At 34.6% G+C, this 19,818-nt stretch overlaps 1 protein-coding gene across 1 annotated transcript; it reads right to left on the reverse strand.

Moving 5' to 3' along the window:
• Nucleotides 1-12,571: 12,571 nt before the first annotated feature.
• LOC132059259 (mitochondrial acidic protein MAM33) lies at nt 12,572-18,671 on the reverse strand. The gene is made up of 3 exons (XM_059451818.1): nt 18,446-18,671; nt 15,211-15,545; nt 12,572-13,097 (listed from the first exon to the last, which is right to left on the reverse strand). Exons 1-3 carry the CDS (start codon nt 18,617-18,619, stop codon nt 12,914-12,916), a joined length of 693 nt encoding a protein of 230 aa, XP_059307801.1. The 5' UTR covers nt 18,620-18,671; the 3' UTR covers nt 12,572-12,913.
• Nucleotides 18,672-19,818: the final 1,147 nt, after the last annotated feature.

Raw genomic sequence — 19,818 nt, forward strand, 5'->3', positions numbered from 1 at the left:
GGCCTATGATGCTTACCGGTACTAGTGTTGTACGATACTACTCTTCGCACTTTTGTTAAGAGCGAGTACGATCCAGGTTTCGCTTCACACCCCGTGGGTCCGATACGCGAGGTGACATCTTTCGGGCAATTCGGGAGCTACTTGTCATCCGTGGCCCCCTGGACCTCCTCTATTTATTTCTGTTTTTGCATTCGACAGACAATATGTAACCTTCGGGCATTTTCAGACTTATATTTCATACTATGTTAGCGCTCTTGTACCCTTTGACCAGATTTTTGGGTTGTCGTGACATTTCTAGTTATGATAAGTATTTAAGACTTGATAACTTATTCTTATTTAATTTTTCGCTTATTTAACAGTTATTAGTAATGTTGTTCGCCTACTCGGAGGGATAGTGTAGGTGCCATCACGACTCGCGAATTGGGTCGTGACAGTACTATTAGTGGAAATGCGTTTGATCAAGAATTAAGTAAAAAATTATTTAATAAACTACCAGGAGCCTTAGGAAGAAAAATAGAAGATAGACGGAATAAGAGAGACGGAGTAGTGGAGAATCCTAATCTAAAATGGTCTATAGGACATAGAATGCAACATATAATGGATATACTACAAGAAAAATGTACCCATATGTCACACCCTTAATCCGATAGGGTGTGATGGGCACCCGCCCCTTACCTAGGGCCGAGCGAACCCGCTGACACTCGTGACACTCATAATCATATTGGGCCCTCATAACATAACATAACTACATAATGAAAGATTTTCGGAAAACAAACTTGCTTTTCATCTTTTTCAAATCAAGTAAGACCTGTAATCACACAAAACCCGTAAAATAATACATCACAATACATCGGCTTATGGAGCCGCTTACATAACTGATATACTACATACACGACACTGTCTGCAAAGTCTCTAACATGGAACATGAATCCATATCATAGTGCTCGGACTCGGCGGCCTCCGAGAAAATGGAGCTCGCCAATCCCGCCGAACATCATCTGCTAATATCTTCAACTCGTCACGGCGTACTCGCGCGGCATGAAACGCGGCCCCGAAGAAAGGGGGTCGATTTTAATATGTACCGAGTATGTAAAGCATGAAATGTAGTAAGCGGGATCACACCGAAGTAAAGAGTACGAAAAATCATAAGACTTGCCTTTTGAAAAGGTTTGTCACGCATATGCATATATCGGTAAGTAAAATCTTATCATAATCATATCGTCACATCATCGTACATATATGCCGCACCCGGCCCTCTAGTGAGGGACCTGTGAGTAAGGTCATATCATAATCGTATGCGTACGGATATACATATATACATACCGCACCCGGCCTACAGTCGAGGGGACTCGGTGAATAAGCGTGTCCGGCCCCGTTGAAGGTGATCTTGTGATGCCATCCCGGCCGCCATCCCCGTCTCATCACATCATCAAATCATCATATCATCATACACACATATATATAGCGTACCCGGCCCTCTAGTGAGGGACTCGGTGAACAATGCAGGGAGTTGCACGAATACGTACCCAGCCCGGGACTCGGTGAAAGACATATTGAGCTTGCACGAGCAGAGTAGTGAGAAACCATATGCACATATATCATCTCAAAGACTCGATGAGGTTAGATAGATTAAGTGAACTATCATTTGAAACTCGGAACGATAGTCGTATCAAATACCTCTCGGACATCACTTGAAACATGGCAAACCGAACTTTAGGAATCATAACTACGTGTCGGAATCATATACATAACAATCCTTATTTTCGGGCTTAGTAAATAATAATAATAATAATAATAATAATAATAATAACAATCACATTCGGGGGTCGGAATAATAAACATATTAGGTTCTTTCAAACAAACCGTTGGACTATACGAAGGAACGTCTCGGGGGCCCACGGATAAATCCCAAACTATTCCGAGCCCACCCATGGGATTTTAGTGTCACCATACGCTATGGAACCTCCTACGAGCATATCGAGGCGATCCGAGTCCTTTTGTGAAAGTTAGGGTCGTTCGTAGTTTCGGGGTTGTTTAGGAAACAAACTCTCTTTTGAAAACGAACTTTTATGCAACCTTTGAAATCCATTCATGCGAAAAACATAAAGATTATAATTTGAGCACATTAAGAATATGAATGTCAAGAAACACATATGATCATAATCATGCCTCGATCACAAGAGTAGAATTTCCTCGGGGTACGTGTCATAGCTTACTTTTCACTAAGACATGCCAAAGAAAGAAGGGTTAAGCTTACATACCTTAGCCGCTTCCTAATTTAATCCGAACTCAAGTCTCGACTCTCCAAGGTCTACACAACGTTAATAGATATCAAATGTTAGTCATAAACATCGAAGAATCCAATTCCAAGCCATTACTTTTTCTGCAAAAATTTCGGCAGCACTTCCCCTATAAATTGGGCATCCCCGAGAATTTAACTCGGCCAAATCATTATCAACAATACCAACAAACATAATAACAATATCAATAATCAATCCCAAACGCATTCTAATATTAATAGCTCCCTTCATATAATTCGACGACATTCATTTATATTCAATTCAACTTCATGCATTCAAACTAATATCAACGATCGCATATACAAATACCAATCCAAAGCCATTCAAACACGATTCAAGAACATTTCCAACAACCCGCACAATATTCCAACAATCCCTCCAATATGCCAAGCCACCCGAAACCACCAATTTCCATAGGGACATCAACAACACATTTCGTTCCTCCAAATTCACCAACGACACCAACAATCCACACATTTAACAACATTATTACCATAAATATAAGGAAGCATGTTAATTCACATTAGCCAGCAAACAGCCCGCACAATCACAACTCCAACCTTGAACCATTAAACCTTTATTTTACATCATAACATCCATAATGACATTAACCAAACACTAAATGAAATTTATTCATCATACCTACATTAAACCACATATACTCGGCCACACTACACACACCATACTTTCATGAATTTCGTTCATTCCAACATACTACAACATATACAAATCATCTATGAGAACATGTAAACAAGATTAAATCTCACCTTCTTCATTCAACTCCTTCCACACGGCTAGACTTGCACTTGCAAGAAAGAGTGCCTTGCTTGCTTCAACAACCACTCCATGTTGTAGAGGACCTCTTAATTAGTAGGAAAGCTAGAAGGAACCAATTTTTCTCCTTCAATTTTCCATGGACCAAGTTCAGCCATGGCATGGCCGAATGGCTCCCTTGGTTCTTTCTCAAAGTTTCTTGAATTTTCTTGAAATGGAAGTGATAAATGCTTGCCTTATTTGATCATTCCTCTCTCTCTCTCTCTATATATATATATTAACATGGCACATGACCATGCACATGGCCGGTCATGCCCCCCTCTTTTTTTCTCTTCTTTTTTTTTTTCCTTTTCTCCAAATTTCTCCAATTTTCTAGATTTTTCTCAAATTATAAAAGATGAATTCTTCCTTTGTCATCTTTGCCCACATGTATATATTTAGCCTACACAATTGTAAAATGAACACATGTGCCATTCCATGGCTTAAAAATATTGGCCAACCATGGGTGGGTCCCCCAGCCACTTGACTTCTCCAAGAATTCCTACATAATAATAGTTTCCAAATTCCAAGTTTGCCCTTAGTATTCCATGCCAATACTTTTATGCGACTTGTGCATTAAAACGGAATCGAAGATTACAAATCTCAACCTCGTCTCCACAATTATCTTGTCCTCAAATTTTCACGACTAGCTCGGAACGCCCCACGTACAAATTACGAGATATAACACCATATACAGATACAAAAACAGCCAAAACAAAATGAAATGAACTTTTGTAAAAGTGTGGTTTACACTGCTCAAAGCTATGATAAAGACAATTTTAAAAGAAAAATCATAAAAAATACATAACACATTATAATAGAAATTATCCTCAATATAATAGAAATAAATATTATCTTAGAAAATCAGCAACTAGAAAACCTTATTTAGACAGAAATAGGCATGTAAGAAAATATCGAACAGAAAGGAATTATAAAAATAAACTAGAATGCTTTACTTGTGGGAAGTGTAGAACACTTAGCAAATACATGTCCAAAAAGAATAAATAATAAGACAAGAAATTCTCAACTAATTGAAGGTTTTCAAGAAACATTAATAAATGTAGATGAATATATGTCAGATACGGAAAGTATATATTCTATAGTAAGTGTAGACACTGAAGAAAAAATCAAAACAGACTCGTCAGACTCAGAAGCAGAAGAATTAATCAATGAAATAGGATTAGAAAATCTAGACTTAGAAGCAATAGATAATTTAGCAAATATAGCGGAAGGCACTCAGTAACCATGAGTTCGAAAGAAATAAGGGATTGGACAGTAATGCATGTTTCTTTTGTAAATGGTATCCTCAGAGAACAAATGAGCTAAATGTAAAAATTGTTATATAGAAGGATGTACAATGTGTATAGAAAAAGAATTTAAAACAAAAATAAATAAAGAAGAAACCCATAAAAAAATTGAAGATCCGACTATTAATCTAAGAATGATAACATTAGAAACAAGAATAAATGAATTAGAAACTAGATTATGTAAACTGGAAAAAGGAAAACAAAAAGAAGTAGATAATGAAAATGAAGAAATAAGATTATCGAATATACAACCAATAATGAGACCATTAAGAATAATACCAGAAGATTCTCAAGCTGAATTAATGAGTATAGAAGATCATGAAGCATTAGTATGTAATGAAGATAAAAAATTAGGAACAATAAAAATACTTGCAAGAATTAAAATAGATGATTATGAGATAGAAACATTAGCATTAGTAGATTCAGGGTGCGCTGAAGTTACATAATAAATAAAAGAATAGTTCCACCTAATTTAATAAAAATTCTAGAAAAACCAATTTGCAGCCATGCAAATGGATGGAACACATAACATATATAGACATTATGTTCATAAGGCCTATATTAGCTTTATAAATACATGTTCAGAATTTTACAAACCAATCTATAAAATGGACAAGATATGGGTAAGAGACCTTAATATAATGTAGATTTTGTCATAGGATTAGACTTTATGTTACATAATAATGGCAGCTATATGATTACAAGAGATGGAGTAATTTTTAAAAAAAATATTACTCATACACCAGTACAAGTTCTTAAGACTGAAACTAGAATCCGTCATAAGAAGATCCCTACCACAGACCGAATCAACCTGCAAAAGAAAGAAGATAGTTGTTGTAAAGAGTGTCAAGAAAATAATACATGTTGTAAAGATAAGCCAGAAATAAAAAATTTAACTCTAGAAGAAGAAGAAATTCTAGGAGAAGAGGATTCGTTAGAAAAAAATTATACTTTAATAGATATAGAAACAGAGTTATATAATTTTAAAACAGGAATAGAAAGAATAGGAGTAATAAAGAATCAAAAAGACCTAGATAATATAATAAAAATACTAGATGAAATAGAAATTATAGGAGAAAAATCATTAAAACATTGGAAAAATGATAGGATTGTATGTAAATTAGTTATAATAAATCCAGACTATATAATTAAAACAACTTCGATTGAAGCAACAAATCAAGATGTAGAAGATTTTAAAGTACAAATAAAAGAACTATTGGATTTAGGAGTAATACGGAGATCTACTTCTAAACATAGATCTGCAGCATTTATGGTAAGAAATCATAGCGAAATAGTAAGAGGAAAAGCGAGAATGGTAATAAACTATAAAAGACTTAATGATAATACTAGGACAGATGGATATAAGTTACCAGACAAAACCGAATTAATAAATAGAATACAAAGAAAGAAAATGTTTAGTAAATTTGATTGTAAATCAGGATATTGGCAGGTACGAATGCATGAAGAAAGTATAGAATGATCGCATTCAATTGCCCCGAAGGACATTTCGAATGGTTAGTAATGCCATTTGGATTAAAGACTGACTCCGTCAATTTTTCAAAGAAAAATGGATAGTATATTTGGAGAACACAAAAGGTTTGTATTAGTATATGTAGATGATATACTAGTATTTAGTAGAGATATTAAAGAACACTTAGGACACCTACAAACGGTATTTAGATTATTTGTAGAAAATGGAATAATAATTAGTAAGAAAAAAGTAGAATTATGTAAAAATTATATAAACTTTCAGGAGTAGTACTAGGAGAGGGTAAAATAAAGTTACAACCTCATATAGCCAAAAAAGCTTTGGAAATGCAAGATAAGTTAGACAATGTTAAAGAATTACAATTTTTTTTAGGAATAATCAATTATGCTAGAAATTTTATAAAAGATTTAGGAAAAATAGCAGGACCATTGTATTCAAAGACTAGATCTAATGGTCAAAAACACTTTAATACTAAAGACATTAAATTAGTACAAAAAATTAAAGAAAAAATAAAAAACATTCCCGATTTAAACATGCCTCTAGAAACAGACTATTTAATTATAGAAACAAACCGTAGTTTTAAAGGATGGGGAGCAGTACTAAAAGCAAAACCCAATAAATATAGTAATAAAAATGAAGAAAAGATATGTGCTTATCAAAGTGGTAATATAAGGAAAAAGGAAATATGAGTAGTATAGATGCAGAGATTTTAGTCAGAATATATGGATTAAAATAGCTTTAGACTATATATCCCGAATAAACCAAATACTAGTTAGTTAGCATCATATTATAGTTAAATTCTATCAAAAGATAAATGATAAAAATAGTAGTAGAAGACGATGGCTAAATTTCTTAGATACCATTTCAATTTATAATTTAAAATTTGAACATATAAAAGGAAAAGATAATAATTTAGCAGACCAATTAAGTAGACTAAAGATTACTGCTAACTGATTTTCTATTTGAACAGCATGAGACCTTCCAGTTCTCAGACAGCAGACAAGGGGAAAGGCATAGCCTCAACCCAAGACACATACAGACAGACAGTATTAGGTAACCTTCATTTTAGACCTACATCTTTATTAGAGAGAAATACTATGGAAAGAATACAATTTGGAGCCAATAATCTAGTAGCTTTTCCACCATCAAATTGGACTTTTAAAGTATTACCAGAATATGTAATAGACAGACAACAAAGATGCTTAGTAGATAATCTATGGATCTCGCATAATAGAAAGGATGCTTAACATTTTGTAGCTACTATAAATTCTCTTTGTCAGTATTTTACAGATCAAAATTTAGACAAAAAATTTAAATTTTATGTTGTAGTGCATACTAAAACTAATGGTGTTTTTCAAACTTGGCTAGAAGTTGTAGACTCTATTAAAGACATAAGAAAACCTCTTTTTAAAGGATTTAATGATTTTACTGAGGCATTAGACTATGCTAGAGGAATGTTGGGTCCAAATTACTATATTTCTCCAGCTCTTAGACAAAATCCCTCAGTACAACGTACAAAAAGACACAGACAAGATAATTTTTTGTGATCACTGTTCTACTATGACTGAAGTGGTCAAGAGATTAAACCAGCAGAAAGAGACATTGATTCAAGAAAAAATGAAACTCTTGGATCAAGTGAAGACATTAGAACAAAGACTACAAGCAGTTAAATTCGAGTTAGTGCAATCACAGAGTTCTCCATCTCCCATAAAAATGGATGAGACGGGTGTGCATTCCCAACGAATGCAATGCTACCCCTTGTATCGGGTAAGGATACAGCTAATCCGGTTCAAACGGTAGCCGGTAAAGACTCATCAAATCCATTGATGGCTGTCACTTTGCTAAAAAGTGAAGATGAGGGATGTTCATCTCTCCAAACAAGACGGAGACTACCAAAGACACTTATGCAAGGAGCAACTTCTACAAAGAAAAGCATACTTGCAAAAAAGAAAAAGAATGAAAAAATAGAAAATATAGTAAAAGAGACACTAGAAAAAAATTTCCAGACAAAAGAACAAGATAAACATAAAGTTAAAAATCCCAATCCAGAATTATACCAGTCCATAGTTCAGATTTCAAAGGAGATGATATTAATTTCCAGGACAGTGCATTTCAAGACTCTCAAGATCTAAATGATGTAGACTCGGAGTTTTAATTCAATTGCTCTACACAATCTAGACACTTAGATCAGTTAATGGAGAAAATAATAGAACCTAAGTAAAAAGAGACGGTTGAAGACATTGGTTGAAAACAATAAGCCTAGCAAGAAGACAAAATAAAAAAAGGTGATACAGAGAACAAAGATAGAAAGACATTTCAGAAAGGAAAATGAAAGGAAAAAGAAGCCAAAGACAATGACATTTGAAGACTTTAGTGGCATCATCTTTCAGAAAGAAAAAAGAAGACAAGACAATGACATTAGAAAAGGAAGACTTTTGGTGGAAATCTGACAAGGACATCTCAGAAAAAGAAGACCAGACTTTATTAAAGTAGCTTTAATAAAGTAGTAGCTTTAATAAAGTAATGGGACAGCTCAGCAAACGGACAAAATTATAAAGTATCTTTTGAAAAGTTTCACGTGACGATGGGGCCCCAAGAGCACCCGGCTGAACTCAAAAGATTCTTCACAAATTTGAAGTCCGCAGTTGAAGTCCGCCAGACTCCTATAAATAGCAGCGTTTGTGGAGAAGCAAATCATCGAGAAAAAGAGAACTTCTGACACTTCTCTCAAAAAACATCTCCATATTCCTCTTCCCTTTCATAATGCCCCAACTCCTTTTTCTAGTAAAACCTTTTGTAATATAACTTCTTTGTAAAATAGTATTAAGCATTCAAGTAATTTTCTATTAGTGTGAAGTAGTTTTCGGGTTCCCTGAAAGGGAAACCTCTCTCCATCTTCAAGTCATGTATGTTTTTATCTATGTTTTATGTACTAATCTCCCTACTATATAAATTATTCTATGTTTAATTAAAGTATTATGTTGATAATGTTTGAGTGATTACTTACTTATTATTATGAATCTATTACTCTTAGTATATGGTTATTCTTTTAATTTCTTAATATACTCGATGGATTAATCGATGAAATTCAGTGTGTTTGAAAGGCCGTTTTAATGTCCAAATGATAAGGACGATGTTGGCCTTGGTAACTTAGTGTGGTTAAAGAAGAGGGATATTAAGAACCAAGATTAAGAGAAAGAGATGAACAGTGTAATAAGATTCATAACTGAACAGAGTTAAAAAAAAAAAAAAAAGTAAAAATTGGGAGAATAGACAGGAAATAAGAAATACACCTACATGATAAGAGGAATCAAGGGGTGAGGGAGTACCGAGTAGGATTGTTTAAAATATTAGCAAAAAACCACACAATATTGCTAGCCATATTTATATTTCTATCGAAACAAAAAATATAACCCCCCTATCACTTTGGTATCAGAGCAAGAAGATTTTTGGACCTAAACCTATATCTTAAACCTATATTTTAGACAACATTTTATGAGAAGACCATTTTCTGCTAGACTAAAAAGACGAACTGCTATACCTGTTTATAGACAAGATTATATGAGACAACATAGTTTTACTCAATATATAAGTTATAATTATCGTATGATATATTTCACCTAAAAAGACTTAAAAATCTTAGACAAACAAGAAAGTTTTTAACTGAATACAGTAGATACATAGACATAGTCCATCGCTGAGACTTACATAATAATATAACAATACTAAGTTTAAGAAATAATCTTAATTGGGAAATATTTTTCATCAACGATGAGATAGTTAGAGCTGAAGATCGTATTAGACATCTAGAGCAAAAAGTAAAATTTATCCCCTTAGGGTAATGCAAGATAATTATTTAGAGGTAAAACAAGAAAAACTATATCAGGAATATATCAGACTAAGTAATACTAAAGAGAATCGCTAAGATTACAAGAATTAATAGATATAATATCGTGTTTAGAATATAAATTATTAGGACATATAAGATCTAGGAAATACTCTCAAAAAACGGTACAAAACGATTTAAGCCATATTAGTTATTTTTATGAGAAACCGCCCTTTGTTAGACAAATAGCTATAAACCATTGATATTTATATAAAGATATAGAGAAAAGAAGAGAATATAGAAAAGTCGAAAAAGCCCTAAGTTCATATTTAGAAATAATAAATACAGAAACTTTGTCATCCCTAATAGAAAATAGATTGTTACAAAGCCAAATTAACGAAGATACTATTTCGGCTATAACTTGGGAATTACAAGGCATAAGAGAAGATATAAACCGACTTACAGACAATATAGAATATCAAAAGAAAATTTGTAAAATAAGAATTCCTTTAGGATAATAAACAAATTTTGATAAAATAGATACACTAAAGAATCTAGAATATTTAGACTTAAGAATATACCCAGAAAAGAAATATAGAGCATTAAAAGATCATAGTATTATAAAGTGTAATTTTAATAACGGAGAACATATATTACATAGTGAAGACAAACAATTTAATACACTAGTTGATTTAGTCATAAATTTTAGCGAAAAGACTCAAGAAAATAATAAAGATATTACTAGAATATTAGAAGTCATAGAAGTTTCTCAAACTAATCAAAAGAAGAAGCTAGAAAAATTCGAGCAGAATTTTGATTACTTAAAAACGCAAGAATTAGAATTAGAAAGAAAAATTCAAATTTTAATTAACAAATCGAATTTAGAAAAATCTCCCATAAAGACTGAAATAGAAAAGTTAATTAAGGCTATTCTAGAAAAGCCTAAAGAAATAGAAATAAAAACAAACCACATAATAACACAAACGACACAACAAATAGAAAAACTAAATAGCGATATTAAAGATTTGAAAAAGACATTAGAGGAACTTAAAGAAATTACTCTTTCATGAATAAATTAACTATAGTTCAACAAGAAGCCTCAAAGTTAATAGAAAAATCTATATCTTTACCACAAGACTATATAGACTATATACCTAACGCTAAATCTGATCAAATAGTACTAAAACAAAATATTACTATACTTTCTTTATTATTGGAAATAACTAAGAATGTAGAGCAGGCAAGGCTAGAAATAATAAGCGAGCACTTAAGAGTAATCATTGAAAAACAAAAAGAGAAAAATATAGAAACCCCAAAGAATAAAGAAGTTGAGGAACTAATAGAACAATTGAATAAGGTTGAAATAACACCTCAGAAAGAAAAAGTTAAAGTAATTAGAAAACCACAAAAATGGACTTTCTTTCAATTAGACCAAGAAACGAAGGAGGACCAAAAAGGCAAGGACAAGAAAGACCCAGAGTAAGTTTTTCAGACAATAGAATAGGTAAGTTTTTCAGACAATAGAATAGGTAATAATCTTTTATCAAGAATTCTAAATAGGAGAAGACCAGAAGAAAACAATCAACAGCTAAGTGAGGTAATAGACGTAGATAGAGATATACAAATTTTCCAACAAAACCAATTAAAACTATTAAATCCAAAAACTTTATACAATATAGGACAGTTCTCAAGTACAGCACAATTATATATATATATATATATAATTGTAATTATTTTTGTCCAGATTCAAGCTAATAGGCCTAACAAAGGAAGTCGCTCCCCACAAAGTTTTCCATTCTCATGACCCGAAACATATGATTAACAGAGCAAGAATCCCAATCATTCAATCACGTCCCTTGAGTGAGAAACCTATTTTAATATTCGATAAAAGCTTATTGTAGTTGAGTTGCATCCAACACCCACACCCCACCCACCTTCCAACCCGGCTCACTAACTGTAATAGACTTGGAATAGATGTGAAAAGAGAGAGAGGAGCTTAGGTAAAAGCATCACATACTCTACTTGCATGAAAACTGGTGTTTGCTTATCATGCTTGGTTTACAAATTATAGAATTTCTAAATTGGACTAGTAATCCAAATGGTATGATTGCGTTTCAAATATGTCATCAATCCTCTTTTTGGTACCCACTCCGTCCCAATTTACGTGATAGAATTTGACTAGGCACGGAGTTAAATAAAGGAAGATTTTTAAAATTTGTGGTCTAGAATAAATTATAGATATTTGTGTGACCGTAAATCATTCCATTAAGGGTAAATCGAAAAGTCTAAAGTTAAATTATTTCTAAACATAGAAATGTATCATTCATTTTGAGACAGACTAAAAAGAAAAATGCATCACATAAATTGAGAAAGCGAGTAATGCATTACTCCAGTTGCTTTAAGCTTCAATCTTCAAATGATAAAAAGGATTAAACAAAAATCTTTGCACCCTTTACATGATCCAAAAAAGGTGAATAAAAGAATAAAAAGCTAAGCTATCAAATATAACAGTGTAAACTATATAAGTGAACCCTATTTTACCAGTTGAATTGGTTCCGTAGCCCTTTACAAATTTGTTTAATGTCTTTTGTCTTCTTTCTAAAAGATCTTCAAATAACACAAAACAAATCTATCCAGGATCATTTTTTTCTATTTAAATTGTAAAAAGTTAAGTCGACCCATTTCCCCACAAAGGAATTATAATTTGAACCCAAGATCCACTCAACTTAGGCACAATCAACAATAACTGATACCTCAATATCATGCCTTTCCAAACTCTGAGGTGAGTGTACTTCATAGACCCTATAAATTACTGCAGAATCTAGGCTTCAGTAAATATCAAAAAGATGAAAAGGAAAATCCATTAACTGAAAAGTAGAAAGCGGAGCTTCTATCAGATATAGAAAACTAAGGAGATATTGCCCTGTTCTCTCAGAAAATCAAAAATATCCCTTGTGTCTCAATGATATTCCGCGATCAAGACAATTGAAAGTTGTCACAAGCAAACTATACATTCACTGAGACCTTCTAGCAGGCATATAACTCGTGACATAGTTTCCATTTTACCTGCACATTTTACCTTCCATCACTCGGACTCTCGAATACGCTTCGACAAATTTTTAGAAGTCCTGCATTTTTATGGTACACATACCACTTTAAAGAACAATCAAATGAAAGATTAGGCATGAGAAGCTCCTTGTTTACTGTCATTAACGAGCGCGCCAACTGTTTTGAACCAACGCATAAGATTCCGATGGTCCTTCACATAGAGCCAAGCTTGTAGAAATGGAAAGAGGCTTTCGTTAATTCCTCGCTCTTCAATGAAGCTGTGCAGTGCATCTCTTATTTTCTCATCAATATCTCTGCATTTGCAATAAAATAAATCAGAAGTGGTTCCACTTTACGAAGTTTTGCAAGTCTAAGTCGCCGCAAAAAAAACCACAGTTCACAACAAAATGCCCTCACCACTAGACCTTTTTTATTCATGAATAATAGCATGCACAAATAAATACATCAAAGAGTAGAGTCAGCTTGTTTAAGAACAACGAAACAATATGGAAACAAAAGTCGATTGCACACAAAATCCAAAAGAGAAGAAGCCCTTGTGGAACTGGAACAGTATCTTCTTTTTGATAAATCAGAAACTGGAATAATATCAGCTATTAACTACTGGAGATAAGCACTAAAACAGCAAGATAATTAAATTCCCATTCCAGTTCATCCAAACAGTTCGCTTAAAAAGGGAAAGGAAAAACAGTTATCCTTCATTGACAGCATACAAATGTGCACGTTGAAAAGATGGGTTTTAGCAAACGACATTTTCAGCTACCAAAACTTCTCAGTGTAAACAACTTCAGGTGTCTATACGATCCTTGTTCACAAACTGTGATTCCATTGCTCCACAAAGAATCTCTAGAGAAGTAAATAATTCATTTAACAGAAGTCCCACCCCAAAAACACATAAAACCAGAAACGACCAAATTCCGATTCATCCTAGGTTGATAGATATCTCACTCTTCCAACATAAGCCAAGGCGGTTATCATCTTACCCAGTTAACTCTTTTACTCCTACTTATTCTCTCTCCCTAACTCGATTCAAAATTATTAAAGATATCAGCATCATGCACTGCTTATAATTTGGATCTTTCAAATAATCACAACCAATTAACAAGCTTAAAAAAAAAAAAACCTACAATGTAAAGTTTAGCTACATTTCTGAACACGTCTACGCTGAAGTTTGGCGTATGCTAGGAAAACCCCCAGAACAGCCAGAAAGAAGAGATCCCATAAACAACATATAGTGACATTTCATGTCATCACTGGCCATAAAAAAACTTGCTTTCTTCTGGTTCATCTAATACACCTCTGCAAACGGAGCGCCCGACGAGCTCATAACTACTCATATCATCAAAATGCTTCACGACGCATCAGAGTTCAGGATTGTTCACATCCAATCAACTTAGGACATATTCACACTGTACCAGGACTAAGACAGATACTATTTGGCCAAGAATAGTCTTTTTTTTAGTGGATAAGGTACTTCGCCAAGAATAGCTTTACTACCTATAAGCTTTTCAGGTCACCTATATATTAAGGAGCCTCCGGTACCTTATTAAAAAAAAAAAAAAAGACAACACTTAAGGAGCCTTCGGTGCTCACGCTTCTGCCTCAAAGATATCTTAAAGGCCAAGTAACCCTTAAGTTACCATTTTCCATTATTGACTTTCACCCATAAACTCTGCCCGAGGTGGCTCGCCCTGGTGCTTAGACGAAAAGATTTTTGAATCACTTTCATGATCTGAATGCTAGGGAGATAAATGGTGTAGCTGCATCACTTATCTCTACAAGAAACTAGTCCATAATTTTCTCATTATCCGGATGGAAAGATATGGGATCGCAAGGTTATAAATTTCTTTTGCAAATTGGCATGTCATTGTGATGCTAGAGACAAATGGAAGAAGAGACCATCTTTTATTTCATAATGGCAAAGCTATAACAGTTCCAGATACAGAATTATGTCCTTCATAACCTGTAGGTCAGTTCAGGCTATTTTAAAGGAAAAGTAAACTATTTACCTAAATAAATGAATAAATGAATACATGGATGAGGCAAGATGTCTATCGGCGAGGAACTGTGGATATGAGAAGCAAACCTAAATCAACAGTTATGTATTATAAAGTTCCCCTTCAGTTACATAGCAAGTCAACAGCAATGTCCAACTAATAAAATGTGCCATTATTTTTTTCCGGTTGTGTGCTTAAAAGTTTTGATTATACTATCAAATATGGGACTCGATGAAAAAACTACTCACTTTTGTATCAATTGGTGTCTCACTAAACTATGATGCTTAAACTCTGACTATTGTTCAAATCCAATCATCTTTTCTACAGAAGAAATGAATAAACAACTAGGTCATGATGTCTGATGGGGCGAAATATAGCAGACAATCAAACACAGTTTTATTGGAGGACTTACTGAAAAACTGGGCCACTGTATTTGGTTGGAACAGCAAGAAACCCGCTAGACTCATCCTTTGGTCTCAATGAGACTGAGTGTATTCCTAAAGCATCTGGATATAGCCCGCAAAGAAAATGCAGAGATTCCTTCTGTCCTGGCTTTGAAATGTCAACATGTAGAAAAAGCTGATTAATACCATCCTCCTCCTCATCTCCAGCACCTCCAGGAATAATGTTGGCCAACCGCATGACAGAGATACCGATTTCCTCATTTCCATGTGTTCGTCTTAGAACAGGACCACCATGATCAAGTGCCCCCTTGACGACAGTGAATGGATTAGGAGGGCTAACTTTCTGTCAAACACCCAAAGATGGGAAAAGAAAATCAAAAATCATATAAACAAGAGTAGTCAAAACTAGCAGCAATTCATTTCCAGGCATTGAATGACAAGACATTGCTTCAGATTTGAGTATCAAGACTTTCATTACAAGCGTTAGATGTGGGTGTCATCATCTACAGAAGCTATCACTTTGAACAGTAAGGAATCTATTTTGTTGTTCAAATCTTCGACAACATTTAAAAACCATTGTTCAACTATTTGACAACATTAAACACCCAAAAGCTCTGCCCAGCCTCTCTATCTCTCCAAGTGATGGAAGAGCAGAGGCCTTTGGTCTCCCCTCCAGTCAAGAATTGGGACAGCAGAATCACTGGCTAATATGCCTTTCTCTTGTGCCTTTCTTTGTCCATGGTTCGATATTCTGGTGTCCTGGGCGTAGAGGAACCACACCCATCCATCCCGAACTTGGTGGTTAAACTCTATTGCGGTGATAATACCATAGGGGAGGTCCTGTGAGAAAATAGCTCAACGCCAGTATGATAGAAAGCTTAACACCTCTCATTCTTATGACTTTTTCACGGAAAAAAAATGAAAAATCAAAAGGTTGATTTTATTCAAAACCCAATTGTGACTTCCCCTCTCTCCCACTTCACACCTCGGAATGCACCCTTCTTATAGAGATAAACGCGCTTTCACATTTTAACTCGAGATGGCTGGGGAGATGAAAGGTTCCTGTTTTAGGGTACTCTCGGGAACAGATCCAGTGGGGACAAGGTCGGGCCTGTAGCTGCTCAGAGGATCAATATCCTCAAATTTCAATGATTATTCCTTTTCATTTTTCGTCTTTGGGTGTTTCGTAATACCTCTTAGACGATGTTTCTCAAGGTACAAGTGTTTCATAATGCATCTTAGACGATGTTTCTCAAGGTACAAGAACCTTACACTACAACAAAGGACATGGTTTACATTTTTCCATTACAAAATTCTCTTCCTATATCAATCCTGCATAATTATCTATTTCAATCACTTTACTCACCACCACTACCTACAATTATTATTGCTAAAGTGCATTCACCTTGCATGCATATCATTTTTTTAATCAAGTAAAAGATTTCATTGATAATAACAAGGCCAACTTGGCGGTATACAAGAGATATACCAAAAAAGGAGAGACCTACATAATATGGTTCTCCCCAAAAGACACCCAATCCTCTCTGCAAACAGGAACTACATGGGTGCACCAAAAGAATATAAGGGATCAGAGACTACTCCTCAATTGAGCAAAGCTCATTTCCACCCCTTCAAAAACTCTCCTATTTATCTCCTTCCAAATGACCCACATTAACGTTAGCAAGAGGAGTAACATTCCAAGCCTTGCACCTTCTTCTTCTAGCTCCACTCTTCCAGCTGAACATCAACTCCTTCACGGATCTTGGCATTGCCCAAGAAACGCCAAACCATCTAATGATATCCCACCATAGTTCGGTGTCCACTTAACCCATGCTGCACCATTGTGCTTGTTACCTTCTTCACTCACTCAAGAATTATTCAAGTATCTATAAACCCCGGCCCAAAAGAAAAAACAAAAAGAAGCAATACTCTCCTTTGAGCTATCATCATCCATAGTTTCGGTTACGGGTTCACATAAACCTAGCAACTGTTGCCCATACTCTGTATATATGTTTATAAATTGCCTAACCAACTATAAATATTGACTGTTAACTCGAAGTCGTGGTAGAAACTCATACACTTCAAATCTTGGATCTGCCGCTGATGGTAAGGACCCTCTACCTTCCATCATAAGGTTGGGAGTTTGAGTCACCCAATGCAACTATTGGGTTTCTGGGTAGCGGGTTTTTGTTGGGGGGGAGGGGGTAGGTAGGTAGGTAGGTTCACCATTTCACAAAAAGTAATTACTCCCTCCATCCATCCCAATTTATGTGTCTTGCTTTCCTTTTTGGTCTGTCCCAAGAAGATTGCATCTTTCTATATTTAATAAGTTTTCCAATTCCACACATTCTACATGACAAGTTAAAGACCACAAGATTTAAAGGACTACACACGTCTTTAATTTAAGACCACGGTCTCTCTTTATTTCTTAAACTCCATGCCAAGTCAAAACCAGACAAACAAATTGAAATGGAGGGAGTAATTAAAAAAGTACCACAAACAACAGATACACATGCACAATGGAAGCAGTGACCTTCATAGACATAAAAGATTCAATTCCAACCGAATTTCACTTAAATATACACACCCGATATGAACTTTGGGTTAATAGGTTCACCATATCACAAAGAACAATAAAGAAGAGCGAATACACACACACACACACTCTCTATGTGACACACACATTACACAATGGCAGAAGTTACCCTCAAACACATAAAAGATTCAGACTTTAACCAAATTTCAGTTAAATACACACACACATACACAATGGTAGCCGTGACCTTCATACACACAAAAGATTCAGACTCTAATCAAATTTCACTTAAACACACACACACACACAAACAATAGCAGCAGTGACCCCCAAACACATAAAAGATTCGAACTTTAACCAAATTTCAGTCAAATACACACACACACACAATGGCAGAAGTGACCTTCATACACAAAAAAGATTCAAACTTTAACCAAATTACAGTTAATACACACACACCCATATGAACTATGGGGTAGTAGGTTCACCACAAAGAACAATAAAGAAGAGCCAACACACACACACACAATGGCAGAAGTGACCTTCATGCACATAAAAGATCGAACTTTAACGGAAATTCACACACACACACACATACACAATGGCAGAACTGACCTTCATACACATAAAAGATTCAAACTTTAACCAAATTACAGTTAAATATAGACACACCCATAGGTAAAAAGAAAGAAGAAAAAGGGGGTTACCGGAGGAGGCGTCATTTTGGAGACTTCAAGATAATGATCTTTAAGGGACCGTAGTATTATACTGTTCACTGCTGACGATACACTTGAAGACGAGCGCCGACATGCTATTGTGCGCCATGGCTGATGCTGTTGCTGTAGTGCGCTTCCGGCGCATGCTAGAGCCTTCCGTAACATTTTCCCCCCCTTTTTTGTTACTCCTTTGTTTTCAGTGCTCTTTAGTGGTCTGAGTAGTGGCGAATGCCCATATTCTCTTTTTGCCCTTGTTGAAAATTGGGTAAGGTGGGTAAGGTTAATTACTTTAGTTTACAACAATATATTTGGTGAAAAAATACTAAATAGGTACAGTATATAAATGGCATAATATATAAACAGCCCCTTAAAATTGGCTTCAGCCGGCAGGTAAACATTCTAACTTTAGGAATGCACTAATACATACCTCAACTTGTCCCCACTGTGTCTCGTGGACATTCGATGCTGACATGATACATAAATTTTGGAGGTATTTAAATGATCATTTTGTAAGTTGGAGTGTTCAACCGACACAGTGGAGATGAGTTGAGGTGTCTAGGGACCTATTCGGCCATAAGAATTATTCATTTTTTTCCGAAAAACTTTTTCAATTTTTTCAAAAATTAGTGTTTGGCCATTAAAATTCCAAATACAACTTCAAGTTGTATTTGAAATTTGAAAAACAAGTACATTTCAACCAAAAAAAAAATACTATTTGCAAAAACTATGGCTAAACACAACTCCAACTCCAAAATTTCAAAAAAAGTGAAAAAAAATTTGGTTTCTATGTCCAAACGCGTGCATTCTCAAAGTTGAAGTGTTTAGTTGCCAGCTGAGGTCAAATTTGAATATCTGTTTATGTATTATGCCTATATAAATATTAGAACCCCACACTTAGGGGTGGTTTGGTAATTTGTTAGAGTTACGCAAGTATTGCAAGAAATAGTTATGTAGGATTTAGTTATTCATGGAGTATTTGTTATTCCATTTTTTATTCTACATAAAATAATAGTACATAAATTCAGGGGCGAATTTATGCATAAATTTTGAGTCACGTGAACACATAGTCACTCGACTAAACTCGATATATTATGTGTATAATTCTGAAAATATATTTAATATTAACTAAAGAAACACATGGTCAAAATAGGCTGAGTGGAGCACTAGGTAGAGGCTATGTTTACATCCTCAAGATCACGGGTTCAATCCCCAGCTCCTGCACATTTTTGCTATTATTTTCTAAAGCTGCCTTTTGACCTTCCTTTTTATATTATTAACGAAGTAAAAAACGTGTTTTAATTTTATATTGCATCAGATGACTTTTCTTTCCTTTATTTCTAATTATACCAAGTCTCAAAAAGCAA

Source organism: Lycium ferocissimum, chromosome 6 (assembly GCF_029784015.1).
Source record: "Lycium ferocissimum isolate CSIRO_LF1 chromosome 6, AGI_CSIRO_Lferr_CH_V1, whole genome shotgun sequence".
NCBI lineage: Eukaryota > Viridiplantae > Streptophyta > Magnoliopsida > Solanales > Solanaceae > Lycium > Lycium ferocissimum.

What these genes read in the sequence shown, in the direction of transcription:
- LOC132059259 (XM_059451818.1), bottom strand. Translation starts at nt 18,619, where the DNA reads ATGTTACGGAAGGCTCTAGCATGCGCCGGAAGCGCACTACAGCAACAG. An exon ending in CCAAAATGACGCCTCCTCCG is followed by an intron (nt 15,546 to 18,445) that starts GTAACCCCCTTT and finishes GGTGTTTGACAG; the next exon opens with AAAGTTAGCCCTCCTAATCC. An exon ending in TACAGTGGCCCAGTTTTTCA is followed by an intron (nt 13,098 to 15,210) that starts GTAAGTCCTCCA and finishes TTGCAAATGCAG; the next exon opens with AGATATTGATGAGAAAATAA.